General features: G+C 37.8%; 2 protein-coding genes across 5 annotated transcripts; both read left to right on the forward strand.

Moving 5' to 3' along the window:
* Nucleotides 1–4,167: 4,167 nt before the first annotated feature.
* Nucleotides 4,168–18,190, forward strand: LOC309707709 (uncharacterized protein; the record flags this gene model as incomplete). The annotated part of the gene is made up of 5 exons (XM_082535191.1): nucleotides 4,168–4,540; nucleotides 8,533–8,652; nucleotides 8,733–8,774; nucleotides 8,848–8,981; nucleotides 17,336–18,190. 5 exons carry the CDS (start codon nucleotides 4,168–4,170, stop codon nucleotides 17,750–17,752), a joined length of 1,086 nt encoding a protein of 361 aa, XP_082391317.1. The 3' UTR covers nucleotides 17,753–18,190.
* On the forward strand, nucleotides 9,651–16,346 carry LOC309708343 (uncharacterized protein). Of its 4 annotated transcripts, none has more exons than XM_082536296.1 (11): nucleotides 9,655–9,862; nucleotides 10,843–10,929; nucleotides 11,270–11,410; nucleotides 11,554–11,693; nucleotides 11,810–11,946; nucleotides 12,052–12,145; nucleotides 12,289–12,388; nucleotides 12,506–12,765; nucleotides 12,856–13,042; nucleotides 13,218–13,345; nucleotides 13,432–16,346. In XM_082536296.1, exons 1-11 carry the CDS (start codon nucleotides 9,742–9,744, stop codon nucleotides 13,747–13,749), a joined length of 1,713 nt encoding a protein of 570 aa, XP_082392422.1. In that variant the 5' UTR covers nucleotides 9,655–9,741; the 3' UTR covers nucleotides 13,750–16,346. The 4 variants fall into 4 exon arrangements, with proteins under 4 accessions (XP_082392425.1, XP_082392422.1, XP_082392423.1 ...); XM_082536297.1 differs by having other exon boundaries at nucleotides 12,052–12,070; XM_082536298.1 differs by lacking the exon at nucleotides 9,655–9,862 and adding an exon at nucleotides 10,337–10,356.

An 18,190-nucleotide genomic window follows, 5' to 3' on the forward strand; every position in this document is an offset into this window, starting at 1 on the left:
GGAGAATTGCAATTAGTGAGAGTTTGGAGACAGGTTGGAGGTTTATGAGAGTGAGGAGAGAAAGTCAGGAGAGAATGGAGCCAGCTAAGAAGAGGAGGACGTCCTCCCCTGTGTGGGAACATTTTGATCTTATTCCTCCCAACAAGGTATGTAAATTTCTACAGAAGATGTATTTTCATAACACTGATGGTGCAATACAAGTTATGTTAAGCTGTCTTGACTTTTGTACAAGGTGAAGTGTTTGCTATGTGCCAGGGAGCTGGGATATAACGACACCTCATCCATGCTTAGGCACTACAGAGCTTTGCATGAGAATAAGGGGAACATCGATTGTGGAGCAAGACCAGGTGAGCCATCAAATGCAATGATAATATAGCATGCAGTAATGTTACTAAATGATATAACAATATTATACAACCGTTATAAGTTACGTGTGTGATATTTATATTTGTGCTTTGTCTTTATTGTCTTTCCTCAGGAGAACAATCTCAAATAGATGAAGATCTGGTTAGCATGGTGATTGAGGACTCCCAGCCATTTAGCATTGTGGAGGACAAAGGATTCAAAAGATTTGTTAAATCATTCAATCCTAGCTATGTTCTCCCCACTAAAAAGGTCATAAAAGCAGTGAAAATTTAGTTTTTACAGAATAAAATGTGAACAGGCAGGACTGTCCATACCTCAACGTTACAAAAGCACAACCACTGTCTACACCCCAACCACACCTCACCTCACAGTAAATGATCATTTCCATTTTAAGCATTTCCAAATTATCATTTTCCATACTGCCAGTATAAATATACACAGTATACTGCCATCACTACAATATACATGTTTTACACACTCCTTTTGTTGTTGACATTTACAGGCTGTGTGCAAAAGGCCACACTCTTCAAATTCATGCCAACTAATATTTTTACGTCCAGTAGGTGTCCTACTAGAGCAAATGAAGCTTCAAGAAGGTTTGCGCTGGGATGAACCAAGTGGATGAAAAGCTTCAGTGCTTCATGAAGCTTCATCTGCCCATCACTAGTAGTAGGAGGACCCAAGGTGCAGACACTCTGAGGTAAAACTTGAACTCAAATGTAACACAACTAGATATATCAAAATAAACTTACGCAGGAAGACTGACAAAACACACAGCATAGCATAAGGGTAGATCACAACACAGACACAGAGAAACACAGGGCTTAAATACACAGAGGGAGCAATCAGGGAATGGGTAACAGGAGGGAAACACAGCTGGGGCAAATCAGGCCTAACGAAACAGGGGAAGCAAAACCAGATACATTAACATCAGACATGGACCTTCAAAATAAAACAGGAAACAACACAGACTGAACTAAAGACACAGCCTCACACGCAGGCACTGCAACAGAGGGAACAGAGACGTAAACCATAAGACAGAACACAGACAAAGAAACCAAAGACTAGAAATGATAAATAATATAATAAACTCAAACCTCTGGGTCAACGACCCAGGCATCCTAACACTGTCTGATGATAAGATTGACCACACTCAGACAGAAGCGGACCCAAGCAGATGGAGAAACTGTAACATGACCATAAACTTTATTCCCTTTTTGTGGGTAATGATTAATAAAAACTGTGAAGTCTGGGTCATTGTTTTTTTAATAATAAAGAAAGAAAAAAAAGAAAAAAATCTGTGACTTTATTCCAATGCGTTCAATGGAAACTGGCAGAGATATGCAGGTTGGTTATTATAGACATAAAGACATTAATGTACACTAACACCACAGTGTTTTACCACTCGATCGAATCATATCACTAGTTTCTGAAGGTCCAAAAAGAGCTCAAAATAGCAAGGGTTATGTGAGTGTCCCATTCTTATGTTTAATCATTTAAAATGATTAATGTCTGTTTTGCCAATGTCTGTTTTGAGAGTTAAGGTTGAGGTCAAACTAGTATTATTTATTATTTATCCTAGGATGAACAAAAAGCAGATGTTGCATCTGCTCTGGCTGCAGTGGGGCTGCAGGCTTTTGAAGCAGAGGTTGCTCTGGAGCTAACAACATCTCTGAATATGGTGCCATTACCATGTACTGGATCTTCAAATTCTTGACAAAAAACCCCACTTTAGTTTCTTCGTGTCCTGAGAATTTCTTTTCTTCTTTGTGTTTTATGAAACTATTTGAATATAATTCTCCATATAATTCATACTTTTCCACATTTTTGTATTTGATAATTTTTTATATTATAAAAAAGACACAGGCATTAGAAAGAACTGCATAAAAAACAGTTTACAGGATTTATTTGTAAAAATGAAAATAATAACATTTGTTACTAAGATTATTGGTAAATGGCCTGTATTTGTATAGCACTTTACTTAGTCCCTAAGGAACCCAAAGCGCTTTACACTACATTCAGTCATTCACCCATTCACACACACACTCACACACTGGTGATGGCAAGCTACATTGTAGCCGCAGCTGCCCTGGGGCGCACTGACAGAGGCAAGGCTGCCAGACACTGGCGCCACCGGGCCCTCTGACCACCACCATTTATTTTCATAAATTTCAAAGCAGTGTTATAATAAAGCTTAATTTATCCTTCCGCAATGAATCTACACAGAGCCTATGACATAACCTTTGCAAGATGCCAGTGCCGTCACCAAAAATTATACTTGTGCGACATTTGTTGCAAGCTATGTCTGTGTAACGTATAGTTATATTTTGTATAGTATAGCAACATATAATTAAATAGAAAGTGAATAGAAGACTAAAGTGATTTTTACACAGTTGTGTTCAAACTTATGTGCATAGAAAAAAAAATAACAGCGCTAATGTGTGAATGTTGTACGTCATTTTGTAACTGGATTATTGATAAGGAGACAGAAAATTGCTATGATGATATGAAAACATTTTTTCAGTTTCTAAAATAAATTTTGTTTTGACTTCTTTTGTTTTTTTATATAGGAAATTATTTTATTATGCTCTATGACTGCATCATCTGTCAGACATGTGTTTGTATACATGTACACATATATGTCTGCTGGAAAGTCTTAGTTACTCATTGCCACTTACTTTACAGGAAGGATGTTCCTAGTGATAGAAGTCAGAGGCAGTTTTTAAGCCTCAAAACCACAACTCTAAAACACAATGACTTTCTCATGAAAAAGATGTCCTACATAGATTTCTCTATACCTGCCAACTCTCGACCAGTCAGTTTTTGTCTCAGCGATTTGAGATAAAAACTAAAAATATTAAAAATATAGCTGTGCTACTGAAAACTTCAGCTGTACTAATGAAAACGTCAGTATTTGCTGTTTGTGAGAGCAGTGCAATTAAAGAAAAAAAAAATCTGTTTTAATAGGGAAGAATGGTAGAGACACAGACACCCTCTCCTGAGCCTGGCTCTGCTGAGGTTTCTTCCTTTTCCTTCCCCCTATCGCCAAAGTACTTCCTGATGGGGCTCATCTGATTGTTGGAGCTGTATTATTGTAGAGTCTTTGCCTTACAATATAAAGTGCCTTGATGTGACTGTTGTTGTGATTTGGTGCTTTGATATGGTAAAAGTCAGCTTTGTTCTTTTTTATGATTAGTAATTGTTCAGCTTTTAAATCATATCGTATGTGTTTGTTTGTTTGTCTGTTGCCAACGTTTAAGTAGCACGTAGGTGGAGCTTCTGTCCTTTCTTTTACTGCAGACTGCTTTAGAGCAATCTAAGTATAAAGTCTAAGTCTAAATATAAACAGATGTGACATAAAACAGCACTTATGTTGTGAGCCAGTGTTGGTGACACAGTTAAAAGAGGCTGTTACAAAGGAGGCTGTGTTGGTGCTGTTTCCTCCTTTTTATGCCCACACACCTTTGAAAGTTAGAATGAGAGCAAACCTGATTTGACTGCAGAAGCAAGTCTGTCTTCCACCATTCACCAATCACATCCGTCTGCACTGGGGTTTCCCTGTTATGTAATTATATAGCAAACTGTGAAAATACCTGTCAACACGTTTACTTTTATCATGATTGTGGCAAATTCGGACAACAGTGGATCATGTAGATATATTTGACAAGAAGAAACCACTTAGAATAAGAAAAAACCCTACATAGATGTTACTTTTCAGCCACAATGAAGATCAATTCATTCCTCTGTTGCCTTTTATATGGTAAGTGACTTTACAATGTTACCACTTTAAGCTATATTTAAATGGTAATTTCAGTGCATTTAATTCTGCACTCAATGCTTTCAATTTTAGCAGTTCCCCTTACTGATGGAACCATAATCAATTTAGAGGAATTCGAGGGGAGAAGTGTCTCCTTCCAGTGCTCACACAGACTCGCAGGGAGCAACAACAAGTATTTCTGCAAAGATCCATGTATAAGCACAGGAGACATACTACTTACTGTAGAACCTGGCAGAAGAGCAGAGTCAGGGAGGATTGCTCTGATGGACTCTGGGGATGGATCCTTCACTGTGACCTTCAGCAATCTCCAGCTGTCAGACTCACAGAAATACCGGTGTGCTGTGGAGCGGACTGTTTTTGACACATATGTTGAGGTACAGCTAACAGTAAAGAAAGGTATGTGTATTATACAATCAGTTTTAAATAAAATGCATTAATACCCTTAAGTTCTGTAAAGTTTACACATTCATATTTCACTAGAAGAGGAATACATTTAAATTTAAATTTACCGTACAAGTATCTTACCACTGCTGAAGTTATGTTACAGATAGACGGTATAAAATAATATACTAATAATTAATTTTAAAATTTTCATAATCCTTTGGTTCACTTTTTTTGTCTTTTGGTTTGACTGGAGCCCACAACTTCTTTTAGCTCTGAAATTTCTATTATTTTGTATTTTCCTCTTTATTCTATTATTCTCTCAAATCTTTTTAGATAAAACATATTAGAGTATTTTGAAAAATGCAGCTTTTCTAACTTATTATAGTGGATTTAAAATTATTTTTTAAATCCATAAATCATCTCTTGAAAAAGGCATTACACACTTTGGTGGGGCTTTCTGGACAAAAAGACTAAATTCTGAACATTGTTGGGCTATTCTGTTATACCTGTATGTAAAAAATACACTGCACCCAAAATATTTCATAGTTCAGCAACACTGATCAATCTAATAAACTTAAACCTACTCCATCCTTCCTATTCTGGTATTTTAAAGAGTAAGCAACCTAACTAATAGGGTTGCAAACTCTGATGAAAAAAAAAATAGGGAACCACCCCCCACCCTCCACCTCATGATGCTTAATCGATGTAATCAACTTTAATTTGATACAGTGTGAAAAAAAAAATGCACAGAAGTAAATTATTTTTCAAGAATAATTAAATAGATGCAACATGTTTCTTCTACAGCATAGGTGTCAAACTCTGGCCCGCGGGCCAAATTTGGCCCGCGAAGCCATACCAAATTACTATTAGAGCTGGCCTACTGGTATTATACAGCTAATATATATATTGTTTAGTATTAAGCTTTGCTTGTTCCATATTCAGTTTTTCAGCAAAACTTGTTTGAGTCCATAAGAAAAGATTCATTCTTATATCTGGAGGAAGATTTTTTTTTCAATAAATATTAATGTTAGCCCGCGACTTTGTTCCAGTTTTGAAATTTGGCCCACCGTGTATTTGAGTTTGACACCCCTGTTCTACAGAATTGCAGACTGCACAGATGGTATCTTCCCAAAGGAAAAAGTAGTATAGCTTACTAGGGTATATTAGACTTAACAGTTACTATATACAGTAATGGACTTCTATATATTATACATAAGATTAAAACTTTGGGTGCAAGATTCAGACAATTATTGATTAAAAGCTAGACATTTTAAATGAGAATAAGAACTAAAAGTATGTCTTTGTGCCCCCTTTTCCCTGTTAATGCCCTATCGGCCCCCCTGGCTAAACTTTGCTAAATCCGCCCCTGCACAGTTACCAGCCGTCAGCTACGTAGAAAACGATCCTGGTGTAGAAAGTAATATTAAATAAATTCTAACAACAGATTATCAAGCTTAAACATGCTGCTGTTGTTCAGCTGCTGGTTTCCTCTTTCTGGCGCGAAGTGGGCCAAAAACAAAGAAGAGAGACGGACTCATGACAGAAAAGCCGATCAGCTGATCATTAAGCAGTTTCATGATTGAAGTAGCAACAGGAGAGGGAGGGAGAAGAGGCAGTCGCTCCATATATTGGTTGTTAAGCTTAATGTGGGAATGCTTTACAAACATTCAGAGATGAACTTACACACTTGCTTTACTTCTCTGTGGGATAACTTCCTCCGAGATGAAATGCTGGTTTGGTAGCGAGGCTACAAATACACACAGCCACTCTATCACGTGAGCACACTGCTCCGAGGTGCTATGGTCAAGGCTGGACTGGGACAAAAAATCGGCCCGGGCATTTTGACTAGAGACCGGCCCACCAGGATAAAGATTGAAAATGTGACGTCATTCAGGGGTAAAACCGCAAAGGATTCTGGGAACTTGTGGCAAGAGGTACTAGTGCACGCAGGCTTTCAATTGAACTCGGTTACACAGCGATAAAAAGAAACACAGAAAATGGCAACAAGCTGTTGTATTATTAACTGCAATAGCCGGTCGCATGACAGCCACGGGAAGCTGACGGGTAAAGAGATCGTTTTTTTTTTTTATCGGATTACGTCGTTGAAGAGAAATTTTTTAAGCCATGTTTCCGAAGTAAGAGCCGACGGATGGTCTGGATATACCAAATATAACGTCTCAGAACACTCCAGCTCACATATTAGTCTGCTCCAAGCATTCCCACAAAGGTCAGAGTTTTGTAGTAGTTAATACGTAATTTTTCTTAACATAATTGGTGATATAGGTTACAAGCAAGTCTGGCGCTGAACAGAAATTGTCGCGCTATGCTCCTTTGTTTATTGTGCATAAATAGTGAATTGTCCTGACACAATATTGCGTTTCGCTTCTGTTATTACCATGGTACATTGACAAAAACATATACTTTTATTCACAGGATAAAACAGTTGTTTTGTATCACTAATTGCCCAGTGCGATTACAACATACAATATTATTGTCACTGCTACATTTCTGTAATGCTACCAGAAATTATTTCCACTACTAATTAATTACCGTTGAGCTCGAAGGTTATATTAATAAACTGTTAACGAATGTGTATTTATGACGACGATTTGTGAGACTGGTAAACTTACCTTTGTTCCTACCGTGGTCTTTCGTTCTACACGGTGCATTTCATGGTCCCTGTACCCATCCGTCGGTAAACTGTACCTGGGCTTGTTGCAGTGACCTGAAGTTACTAAACTTCATGAGTGCATGCACTCACTCCAAGAACCGTATAATTATAAATCTGAGCGTGGTGAAAGTTGGGCAGCACGCTGACGTCTTTTGTCCACTCTGTGTGCTCGTAAGGGTCTGACCCTTTCACTCCTTTGATTTTTCCTCGTATCTTTTCTTTGTCTTTTCGTCGAGTCTGTCTTTGTACGGACCGGCATTGTTCTCCTTTTGTTTTGTACATTCCTTTTTTGTGCGGCAAAGAAAAAAACAAGAAGGTGTTGGAACCGGAGAATGAACGTTTTGCGTTGCTGCAAATGCTTGCATTTGATGCGGTACTTGGATTGTTTTGCCACTAGTTCCCGGCATGCAATGCGCGAAAATCATGTGATTGCTAAACAAGGGGGAGGGTGCATCCGGCCTCCTTGGCTGTAATTGGTCCAGCCCAGAGTCGATCATGACCAATTGGCCAATCCAACACCTTTCATTATAGATACCCTTCCTTAAAAAAAAATAAAAATAAAAATCCATCGGCCCATAAAAACAAAAAATCGCCAGCGGCCCACCGGGCAAATGCCCGGTATGCCCGATGGCCAGTCCAGCTATGGCTATGGTTATGAGCCGAGTTACGCCATGTCATGCTTTTTTGATATTTAATGGATCAATTACATTTTTTTATTTCTCTCCGATATCCGATCCAGTAATTTACGTCAGTATCAGACCGATACCGATACGTAATATCGGATCGGTCCATCTCTACTTTAAATTCAGTGCCATTTGAGCACCTAGCCATCAGGGACATCAGTCATTGATTTTCAGGCTCTCTTGCCCACACAGACTTTTTTAGATTCTTGAGGAACTAGTTTGAAAGTGTTCCACAATTTGTGGACATTATTTTTTTTAGATTGGCTAACCTCTGCTTCCATTACCTGGCCTCTCTAAAATACTCTTTTTATACACTGTCATGGTGCAGATGTGTTGCTAACTAACTTAAATATCTGCAAAGCATTCCTCCAGCTATTTTATTTTTATAACTACTTGGTTTTCCAGACTTTTGAGAGATGTTCCATGTTCATTTTAACCATTTGATATTTTTTGTGTTCCATTGTAAATAAAATGTGAGTTCATAAGATTTGAAAATCATTGGATTCATTTTTTTTTTGCGTTTTACAATTATTTACGTTTACAATTATTACATTTATTTAAATATTACATACCATACATTTCCTGTATTGCTTACAAAAATAAAAATACCAATAGTCTAAATGCCTCTTACACCATTTCTTTTTATACAGCTGTTAAAATTGTGACAACGGTCATACCTGATGTGTCTTCCACAAGGACATATCAGAATACCAACACAACACATTTAACAACAGGAATAGACACCACAGAGCCCACTAAACTTTCAACAGGTATAAATATATTTATCAATCCTTATTCATATGAATAATAGATAACTTTATATGACACAATATTCCAATCTGTCCTACAGCCCTAAACTTCACAGCAGAAGAAGGACCTAACATCAAAACAGGTAATGCTTACTTTGATAATATCATTTAAAGTGTTTGCATGAACAAGACCTGAAATGTTCTTGTTTTCATCAGGCACCATCGTGTGTGCTACTGTTGGTGGTGTTGGTCTGATCGTTATCCTGCTTCTGGCAGTATGCTGCAGGAAGTCCAGAAAAACCTCAAAACTTAAACAACATGAGTACTGCAACAGTGCAAACAAAAGAAAGGTATGAACTCAAAAAATGTACGTCAATCTGAAAGCTGTGCTTGTAGTACATAACTAAAAAGCTGAATTTACAGGAATGTAGTGAGTGTGTATCAACAGACATTACACTGTCTGGATTCAGAATGATTAATATACCATTAGATAAAAAGTTACCACTACCACTCTCATGGCATTCACTGGTAGAAGTCTTGCTCTACCTGCAGCAAAACCAAGTATGTCTAATAGCATCATTGATAGGCATTGTTTAACAATTTTACATCTCAGTTTTATTTGTAGTAGAATCTTGTTAACTCCTCAAGTATTCCTCTGCCTGAAAACCCTCGTCAAAAAACATGTCTTTTGGATGGATCAAATTCAGAGCTTGTTTGATAGCCTATCGCGGCGCAACTGAGTTAAGCTGAACTAAGTTTACTCAAGGTCATGATCCAGTGGGTTTATTGTCAATCACCAGACTGCATAAAGCGCAATGCGCAAAATTGCAATAAAACAAAACAAAAACAGTGCAACACCAGAAAAAAACAGAATGATACCGACACAAGACGGTGCAGACCCAACAGTGCAATAGAATGTGCAAAAGACTGAGCGATGTGCAAAATGTAACTGATATATGAAGGTGTGCGTGTGTGTGTGTATGAGATCGTGCAGATAAGTGGTTGGTACACAGTAAATTTCCCAGTGTTAAATCAGCAGTGTTAAAGTGTATTTACTCTAATAGAGTCATTATAACAACAGCTGGAGCAAAACGCCCCCCAGTGTGGGTGATGATTCCTGGAGTTAAAAGAGACAGTGTCAACGTTACTCTAGAAAGCTCCTCCCACCACAGACTGGTTTTCAAACCGAGAGGATTTTTCACGACGCCATTTTCTTCACATCAGTTGCAGGGTAAGTTGTTCATATTTACTTTTTAAACCAACAATTCGACATTTTAAGCACAGGTAGCACGTTAAAATAAGGTTACATTCCTTTTGTCCATGTTTATTATATATTTCATTTTGTACCAGAAGCAAATGTGACACTATCTGTATGCTAATGTAAGGTTGTTAATTAGCTAAAAAAGTTGACTGATATCAGTGTTGGACTGTAAGGCTTGTTATCAAAATTTATTTCAGTGTGTAGTGGTGATTGTGTTGTGTTCTAGCATGTTCGAAATTCCATTAAATGAAACCCTCCATGTGTTGGGATCTATATATTAACATTAGCTAGCTAACTAGCATTTTGGCTAACCTCAGTGCGCGGGCAATTCGCTAGTTAGCGTTAAATTTTAAATTACCTAACTCAAGCATTAACTAATTAAAATTGTACACTAAATGTTACATCTTTCTTTTTTTCTTTTTTTTGATACCTAGGTACCAGATATAGAGGTCGTTTTTAGTAAGGTTATTGTCTTATTTTAACTCGGCTGTCTTTAGCGATTTTACAGTTACAGGATTACAACCAGCAGGTGTTATAAGCTTGATAAAATATCCAAAATGTCCAGGATTCAGTTTTTAATGCATTTTTTTAGTAGTTTGAATTTAAGATGACAGCGTTTGTATTTATTGTGAGTTGATGGTATTGACAAAAGTTACCCTGCTGCTTTTTCCATTTTGGTTACCAGACTGTTCAGTATGTTAAACTAAAGATGAACAAAATACTGGCTCCCTAGTGCTAAGTTAGGTCAGACAAATGGTTAAAAGTAGTAGTTATTATTTTAGTTTTGTATTGAGGATTATATCTTGACACCTTGTTTCACTGACATAAAAGTAACATACAGTGTAAGAAATCACATTGCAAGGCTGTTTATGGGACTGTTTTAATATTCACATTTTCTGTTTACTGTAGTTCAATGAAGAGCACTGACTATAAGAAATTACTGTCTACAGGAAGCATGCTGCTTAAAGCAAAACTTGGAGGTGTGCAGAAATTTGTTAGAGTATCTGAGCCAAGCCTTAAGGAGTTTTTGATTGCCGGTAAGAAACCAACATTGTATTAAAAAGGTGTACAAGAGGCTTTAAGTTCTTTTTGTTATTTAGTCTCTTCAAACTGCATTTTATGATTAATTGAAAATGATCTGTGTTTTGGAAGCATCTTAGTTATGAATGTATATTTAGTGGGGGGAAAAACTGCATAATGTGAGTGTCACTCCTTTTAATCTACCACTTATCAAGCATGTTAGAGGCGCTTAATAATTTAGGCTTTGTTTATCTGACTCATTTTTGAAAGAGTATCTTGAAATGATCTTCATTTTAAGCTACAAAACATTAAATGTCATGTCTTTTTGTTTACACAAACTTGTGTGCTTGTTTCCAGCATTTGCAAAGTTTGGTGCGCCAGTCGTAACAGAAGGAGTGAAAGTTTTTGATAGTTCAGGGACTGAGTTGGATGAGGATGTTTTTGAGGATATAGTAACAGATCCCTCAACCGGGGTACTAACCATCAAATATGAAACAGGTTTGTTTGAGTGATTTGTGTTTCATTGGATGTCTTTTTTTTTTTTTTTTTGGTGTCATTATTACATTGTTTAATCAAAGAGTGTATAAAATGAGTCTATGGAGGGACCATGTAAACTGATTTGTTTTGCTCCTATTTTTAAGGTCTGGAAACATCTGTTGCAGAAGTGTCTCCTGAGCAGTTCCAGTTATCATCGCCACATTCATCAGATTCACAGGATACGGTCATCCTTTCAGACAGCCCTTTGAGGAAACGTCAGAAGCTGGATGCAGAAGCTAAGCAAGTAAGAGTTAACAGATTTCCACATTCTTCTAATAGTGTCTTTTTTGTTTGTAGTTTAAGTGTTCTGAACTGTAGTGGTTATATCAACATGTAGAATGTTTTTATTGTGTTTTCCAGTTGGTGGAATCCATTCTCACAAGCAAACCTGGTGGAGAACGTATAATAAATGAGTACAATTGGACCAAGTCCCTGGTGGATGAAACCAGAAGAAAAATGGTCAACATACTGGTAGCTGACATGACAGAAAAAAATGGGTAATTTATTTCTGGCCCTGTGATTTTTACTATCATTTTCAAATTATTTTAAATCTCTATTAATTCCAGCGAAGCTGACTAGTTCTTTTCCTTTTGATCTTGCAGTACATCACCACCACGGCAGGTAAAAGAAATGTATGCCAGAGGAATTGTAACATTTTTCCCTTACCTCAGTGACCCGTACTCAAAAAATGGCTATGTAAGTAGCTAACAGCAATAACTGATACAACTAAAATCAAAATTTTAAATCCTGCCAAAATGTATGTCCTTATCAACTGTTCATGGTCACATAACTTACTGATAAATTAATAAACAAAATGTCTGTATATGTCACTCTCCAAGGAACATTATTATGATGGCGAGAGTGGCACTGGGTACTTGGCCTGGAGGATTAAAACCATACAGAGATGCACTGCTAAAGAGAGGCGATTAACATCTGGAGGTAACACTTATAATTCAGTGGAAACGTATAATACAGTTCCAAATTGTGGTTCTGTATTAATAATGGTTATCAAATGTTATTATTAGTTTTGATAAAGTTGTATTTCATATTGTCTAGCACCAGGAGATGGATCATCGGGTGAAGACCAGTGTGGTGGACCAACTGTCAGACGAGAGTTGCAGTTTGTTACAGAGAACGTGCTGAGTGAGGATGAGTGCAAGGAAGCAATCTCTCTGATGAAACATTCAGCTGATGAAGACACAGTCAAAAAGAAGATGAAGTTGACATTTGTTTATCGACACAACATGGTCCTTGACCCCCTGCTGTCAAGCAACATACTGTCTGTGTTTCCACGTTTCAAAGATATCAAAGGCTTGGTGAATATTTTTCATTACGTTGACAATGTAAACACATTTTATTTTTTGCAGATAGCAGATATAATTCTCTGTTCTCTATCCCTGTTACAGATCGAACAGGATTTTGTACTGATGTTTGGTGAGGATGTATCAGGCAGGTTGCTGGAGAGGTGGCCAACAACATTCAAAAGAAAGATTATCCAACAAGGCAGAAAGCTTCCTTCTACCAGTGACCTGGAAGAACTCTTGCTGGCAGCTGACTCTCCTGAGGATGCCACTGAAGTTAATGCTGACATTGGTGAGCTGTTATTTCTTTAATTAGAACATTCACAGGATATATAATGTTTGTCACAGAACAGCTGTCCTTTTGTATTTTGGGTCTACTCAAACATTTTGTCAATGCAGATGCATTGAAATTTGTTATTGATGAGGATGATTCAACTTTATTATAAAACCAATTTTTTTTTTTTCAGGCTGGGACAGTGACCTCTCAGCGATTCTATTGCTATTACATTTGATTCCACCATCTGGTCAGGGTCGGAAGAGACCAGGAAAGGTGTCAGCTTCTCAAGCAGAAAGGCATCTTGTGGTCTTCAAGAAGGTTTGTTTCTTTTCTATTTTTATGGTATGAATTACCAGTTTAAGAAACACTTGATTCTTATTGCCTGTCTGTATTTGTCTTTTCAGACTGGAACAAATATCCAAGAGCACCTTGATGCCATCACTACCAGCACTCAACCCTACCTCCTGGCTGTTGGGGTGAAAAAGCATGACATCCACCAGTTCTTCATTATTCTTGACAAGAATGCCATACCATGCAAGTCTACCTCTTCACTTGGTGCTTTTGATGAACTGTTTAAAGCACATTTTGTGTTTGGCACATCTTACAACACCATGCTTCACAACATGTACACATTCATCCAAACCACTGTGTACAATATAGATGTTGGCAAAATCAAAGAAAGTCCCAGAGTTGCTGAAATAAGGACAAGGTTGCTTCGTTAGGGCTTGAAGGTTAATTCTCCATCATGAAGTGTTTTGTCTGTCAGGCTGAGTTTACTGGTTCAAACATGCTTGTTAGGCATTTACGGTTAGTCCATGGTTACTTACCCGGAAGAAATCTTCGCCTTAAATGTGCCCAGCGTGACTGTGGCTGTGTGTTTGGCACTTTTTCAGGTTTTAGAAAACATTTAAATACCAAACACCTTAACTATTTCGACCAACAGGCTGACACTGATGTTAATTTACAGCCTGATGTGGCAGTTAAAGAAGTTAGCACTACAGGGCAGGTGGTGTCAACTAATGTAGAAGAAACACCCACAACATCTGAAATGTTGAAAAGTTCAAATAAGAGCACTTTGGATATGTGTGCCTCTACTGTTGCACAGCTCAGGGCAGCTGGATTAAGCCAATCTACTGTGAATAGTTTTGTCTCCTCAATGGAGGAAGTGTTTTTTGAGATTCATACTCAGGCTAAAGATGCAGCTTTACAGAGCTTACCTTCACAGGACACTTCAAGTAAAATGAAATTAGAGCAGTCATTCAAAAACTTTGAAAACCCATTCACACTGTTAAATTCAGAAGCTAAACGAAATAGGCACTTTAAACAAAAATGGGCAACTGTTGAACCTGTTGAAATGGTGCTTGGCACAAGATTTGACAGTAGAAGAAACAAGATCACAGGGACTTTTGATCAAGTCATTGTAACCGATAGGTTTGCATATGTTCCTATTTTGGAAACACTGAAAACTATCTTTCAAAACCACCATGTTGTCGACATGTTCAAGTCGAGGAATATGTCCAGAGAAGGTGTGTATGCAGACTTAATCGATGCTGCCTATGTTAAAAGATGTCCCCTATTTTCTGCAGAAAAAGATGCCTTACAAATTCAACTGTTTTATGATGACTTTGAAACTGCAAATCCCCTGGGCTCTAAAAAGGGTGTACATAAATTAGGTGCAATATACTTTACACTAAGGAATTTTCCTCCAATCTTTAATTCGTTGTTGGTCAATATTCATTTGTGTGCTCTTTTTCATGCACAAGACTCAAAGCGTTATGGCTTTAATTCAATCCTTGAGCCACTTGTCAATGATCTGAAAGTTCTTGAGACAGAGGGACTGAAACTTCCCATGTTTAAACACTTGGTTCATGGCACTGTAATCCAGGTCACTGGGGACAATCTTGGCTTGCATAGTCTGTTTGGGTTCGTGGAGTCATTTGCAGCTCGATATTGTTGTCGTTTTTGTCTGCTTGAGAAGGATTGTTTTCAAAGTGTGTTCTGTGAAGATGATTCTGGTGTTGCACTAAGAACTCTTGATATGCATAAGCAGCACTGTGAAAGTGTACAAAGAGATCCTACGCTACCTCATGTATGTGGTGTGAAACGCACTTGTCTCTTGAATTCACTTAAATATTTCAACACAGCCAACAATTTTTCTGTAGATATCATGCATGACATTTTGGAGGGAGTTGCTCAGTTAGAGGTGAAACTTGTGCTGCAGTACATTCAGGAGAACTTCCTAAGTGCTGAACAACTTGCTGGTAGAATACATGCCTTTGACTATGGCTTCAATCAGCAGCGAAATCGCCCACCAAGGGTAAAGTTGTTTGATGGCAGTAATGATTTAGGACTAAATGCAATTCAATCTTGGTGCTTATTGCGTAATGTACCTTTGATGTTTGGCGATTTGGTACAGGTGGGTGATAGCTACTGGCATCTTCTACTTCTGCTTCTACAAATTGTCAATATTGTGTTTTCACCAGTGCTGTCAGAAGGTATGACCATCTACCTCAAACATTTAATTATTGATCATCATCAGCTCTTTAAGCAGTTATTTCCTACACTCAGTCTCCTACCAAAGCATCACTTCATGATACATTACCCTCGCAGTATACGAAATATTGGCCCAATTCTGCACATGTGGTGCATGCGTTACGAAGCCAAACATAACTTCTTTAAGAAGCAATTAAAAAGCTTTAAAAACATTACAATGACATTGGCCAAGAAACACCAAAGTTGTATGGCCATGTATTGGGAGTCTTTTAGCCTCGAAAGATTAGCTTTAGGACCAGGAAAGATGGTGACACTTGGAGAGCTGAAAGAAGGTCCAGAAATTGCTTTAAAATTTGGAGCTGCGTTGTCTACCAGTGTTTTTTCAGCTAAGTGGATAAAACATCATGGTACAGAGTACCGCCCTGACTTTATCATCTGTACAGAGGTAGTGTCTGAGATTCCAGTGTTTTATAAGATCAAATGTATTGTTGTGAAAGATGACATTGCATTGCTCTGTGGAAAACTGATGGAAACCCTGTGTTTTGATGACCATTATCATGCATTTAAGGTCAGAATGCACCCCAATATGGTGCTGAAGGTGTTGAACATAAAAGAGCTGTGTTACTTCAAACCATTTGATCTTCAAATGAAGTATGGCACTTCTGATTCCTCCCTGTATGTGGTTCCATATTGTCATTTTATGCCGAACTAAATTCATTGTTTTAAAGTGTTTTATGACTGTTTTTGTGTGTGTAGTGTTTTATGTACACTACATGAGATGTTTTAATATTTTGAGCCTGACATCAAAATAAAGCCGTTAAACGTATTATCTAGTTGTGGTTTTTGCTTACTTGTTTTATATTTTAAAGCATTAGTAGAAACCAGGTTTTCATGCTGGAAGAGGAAGAGTTTTAGTAACACTACTTGGTGTAAAATTAATTTAAAATTTTACTCTATGAGAGCTAATTTTTCACAAGAAAAAGTGTATGAATAACACAGTATAGAGTAACATCAACTCTCATCAGAGTTATTTGAACCCCCAGTGTTAACTTGAAATAACTCAATTCAGTGTTAGAAATCAGTGGAATTTTACTCAAATAGAGTTAATTTATCACTATGTTAGAGTAAATAATATGACACTACTAGTAGTGTTAGGTTCATTTAACACTCTGCGGTGTTACTCAGTGTTAAATTTTTACTCTATTTAGAGTTAATTTTACTCTAAAATTTTAACACTATAGAAAGAGTTGATTTAACACCAATTCCGAATGGGACCAAATAGACTCGGGACCAGTGTTAAATTTAACTCTTTAAGTGTTATTTTAACACTCCGATTTTTACTGTGTAGTGACATGTATGAAGGCATGCGTGTGTGCGTATCTGTGTGTATCAGCCCAGTCACTGAGTGTTCAGGAGTTTGATGGCTTCTGGGAAGAAACTGTTTTGCAGTCTGACAGTGAGGCCCAAATGCTCCCGTACCTCTTGCCAGAAGGCAGCACAAGCAATTCATTCTGAGCATCAAACCATGCATACAAGTAGTTCAGCGCATCTGGTACAGAGGCGTCACCGTCGCAGGCAGGTGTTGCCTTCCTGTAGTTGATGTCCTGGATGCCCTGGTACATGCACTCATACATGCCAACCCTCCCAATTTTTTTTAGGAGAATCCCAAATGTCAGTGCCCCTCCCGAAAATCTCCCAGAGCCACCATTCTCCAGATTTTCTCCCGATTTTCCAATAATGGCAGTACAAACATCCAATAAATGCAAGTCCCATAAGAATGTGCTAATTTGTTGTCTCTTTTTCACTTACCAACAGGTCAGCTGTGGTTATGATCACAATAAGAAGAGGACAAAGTGTAGGAAAAAGTCACCTAAGAGTTCTTATGTACCTACTCACCAACAAAGACAGGATATACCAACATCTGATTCCCCAGCAAGTGTACGCCTTCACATCTATGAAAACATCTCTTCCCCCCCAATCTTTCTGAATGTTCAGAATATTCACCCACAGGGGAACAAAAAGGACTATGATAATAACTCTGCAATCCACATTAATACTTTGCCAAACATAATGCATGAAAGAACAGATCATGGTACTCAAAGAAAACACAAAGTTAAACGTAAGACATGCAAAAATATAGAGAGTTGCACAAACAGTGTCTCCAGAAGTGATGGGAATAACGGCGTTAGAAGTAACGGCGTTACTTTTTTCAATAAAGAGTACTCTAACTAATTACTATTCCTATCGTTACAACACCGTTACTGTTACTGACAAGAATCGCATTACTATTTTTCAACAAACAGACAGTTGAAGCTGTATTCAGCTTACCGCACCTTATATCAGTTGCACGGAAGTATTTGTAAGTAATTTGGGCGCTACAGCTTTAAGAAGCTGTACATGCTCCCGCGGACGGCAATCACTTTCTGGTAGACAAATCACTTTTGCCCCCCTTGAGCTAGGGGGAAAACAATCGCATGAGTGCTGCTGTTTGACTGAGGAAGAATAAAGTAGTCTTGGTAAGCCAATCACACGACCACTTCAAGATGACAAAGCAACAATGTGATATATACCAGTTTTTAAATTGTGTTGATAGGCCACGTAAAACCAGAATCATGATAAACAATATATACGGCGTGTTTTTTCCTCAATATTTTCATCATGCTGTCTAAG

This window comes from Aulonocara stuartgranti, assembly GCF_965226115.1.
Source record: "Aulonocara stuartgranti genome assembly, chromosome: 6".
NCBI classification, from domain to species: Eukaryota; Metazoa; Chordata; class Actinopteri; order Cichliformes; family Cichlidae; genus Aulonocara; species Aulonocara stuartgranti.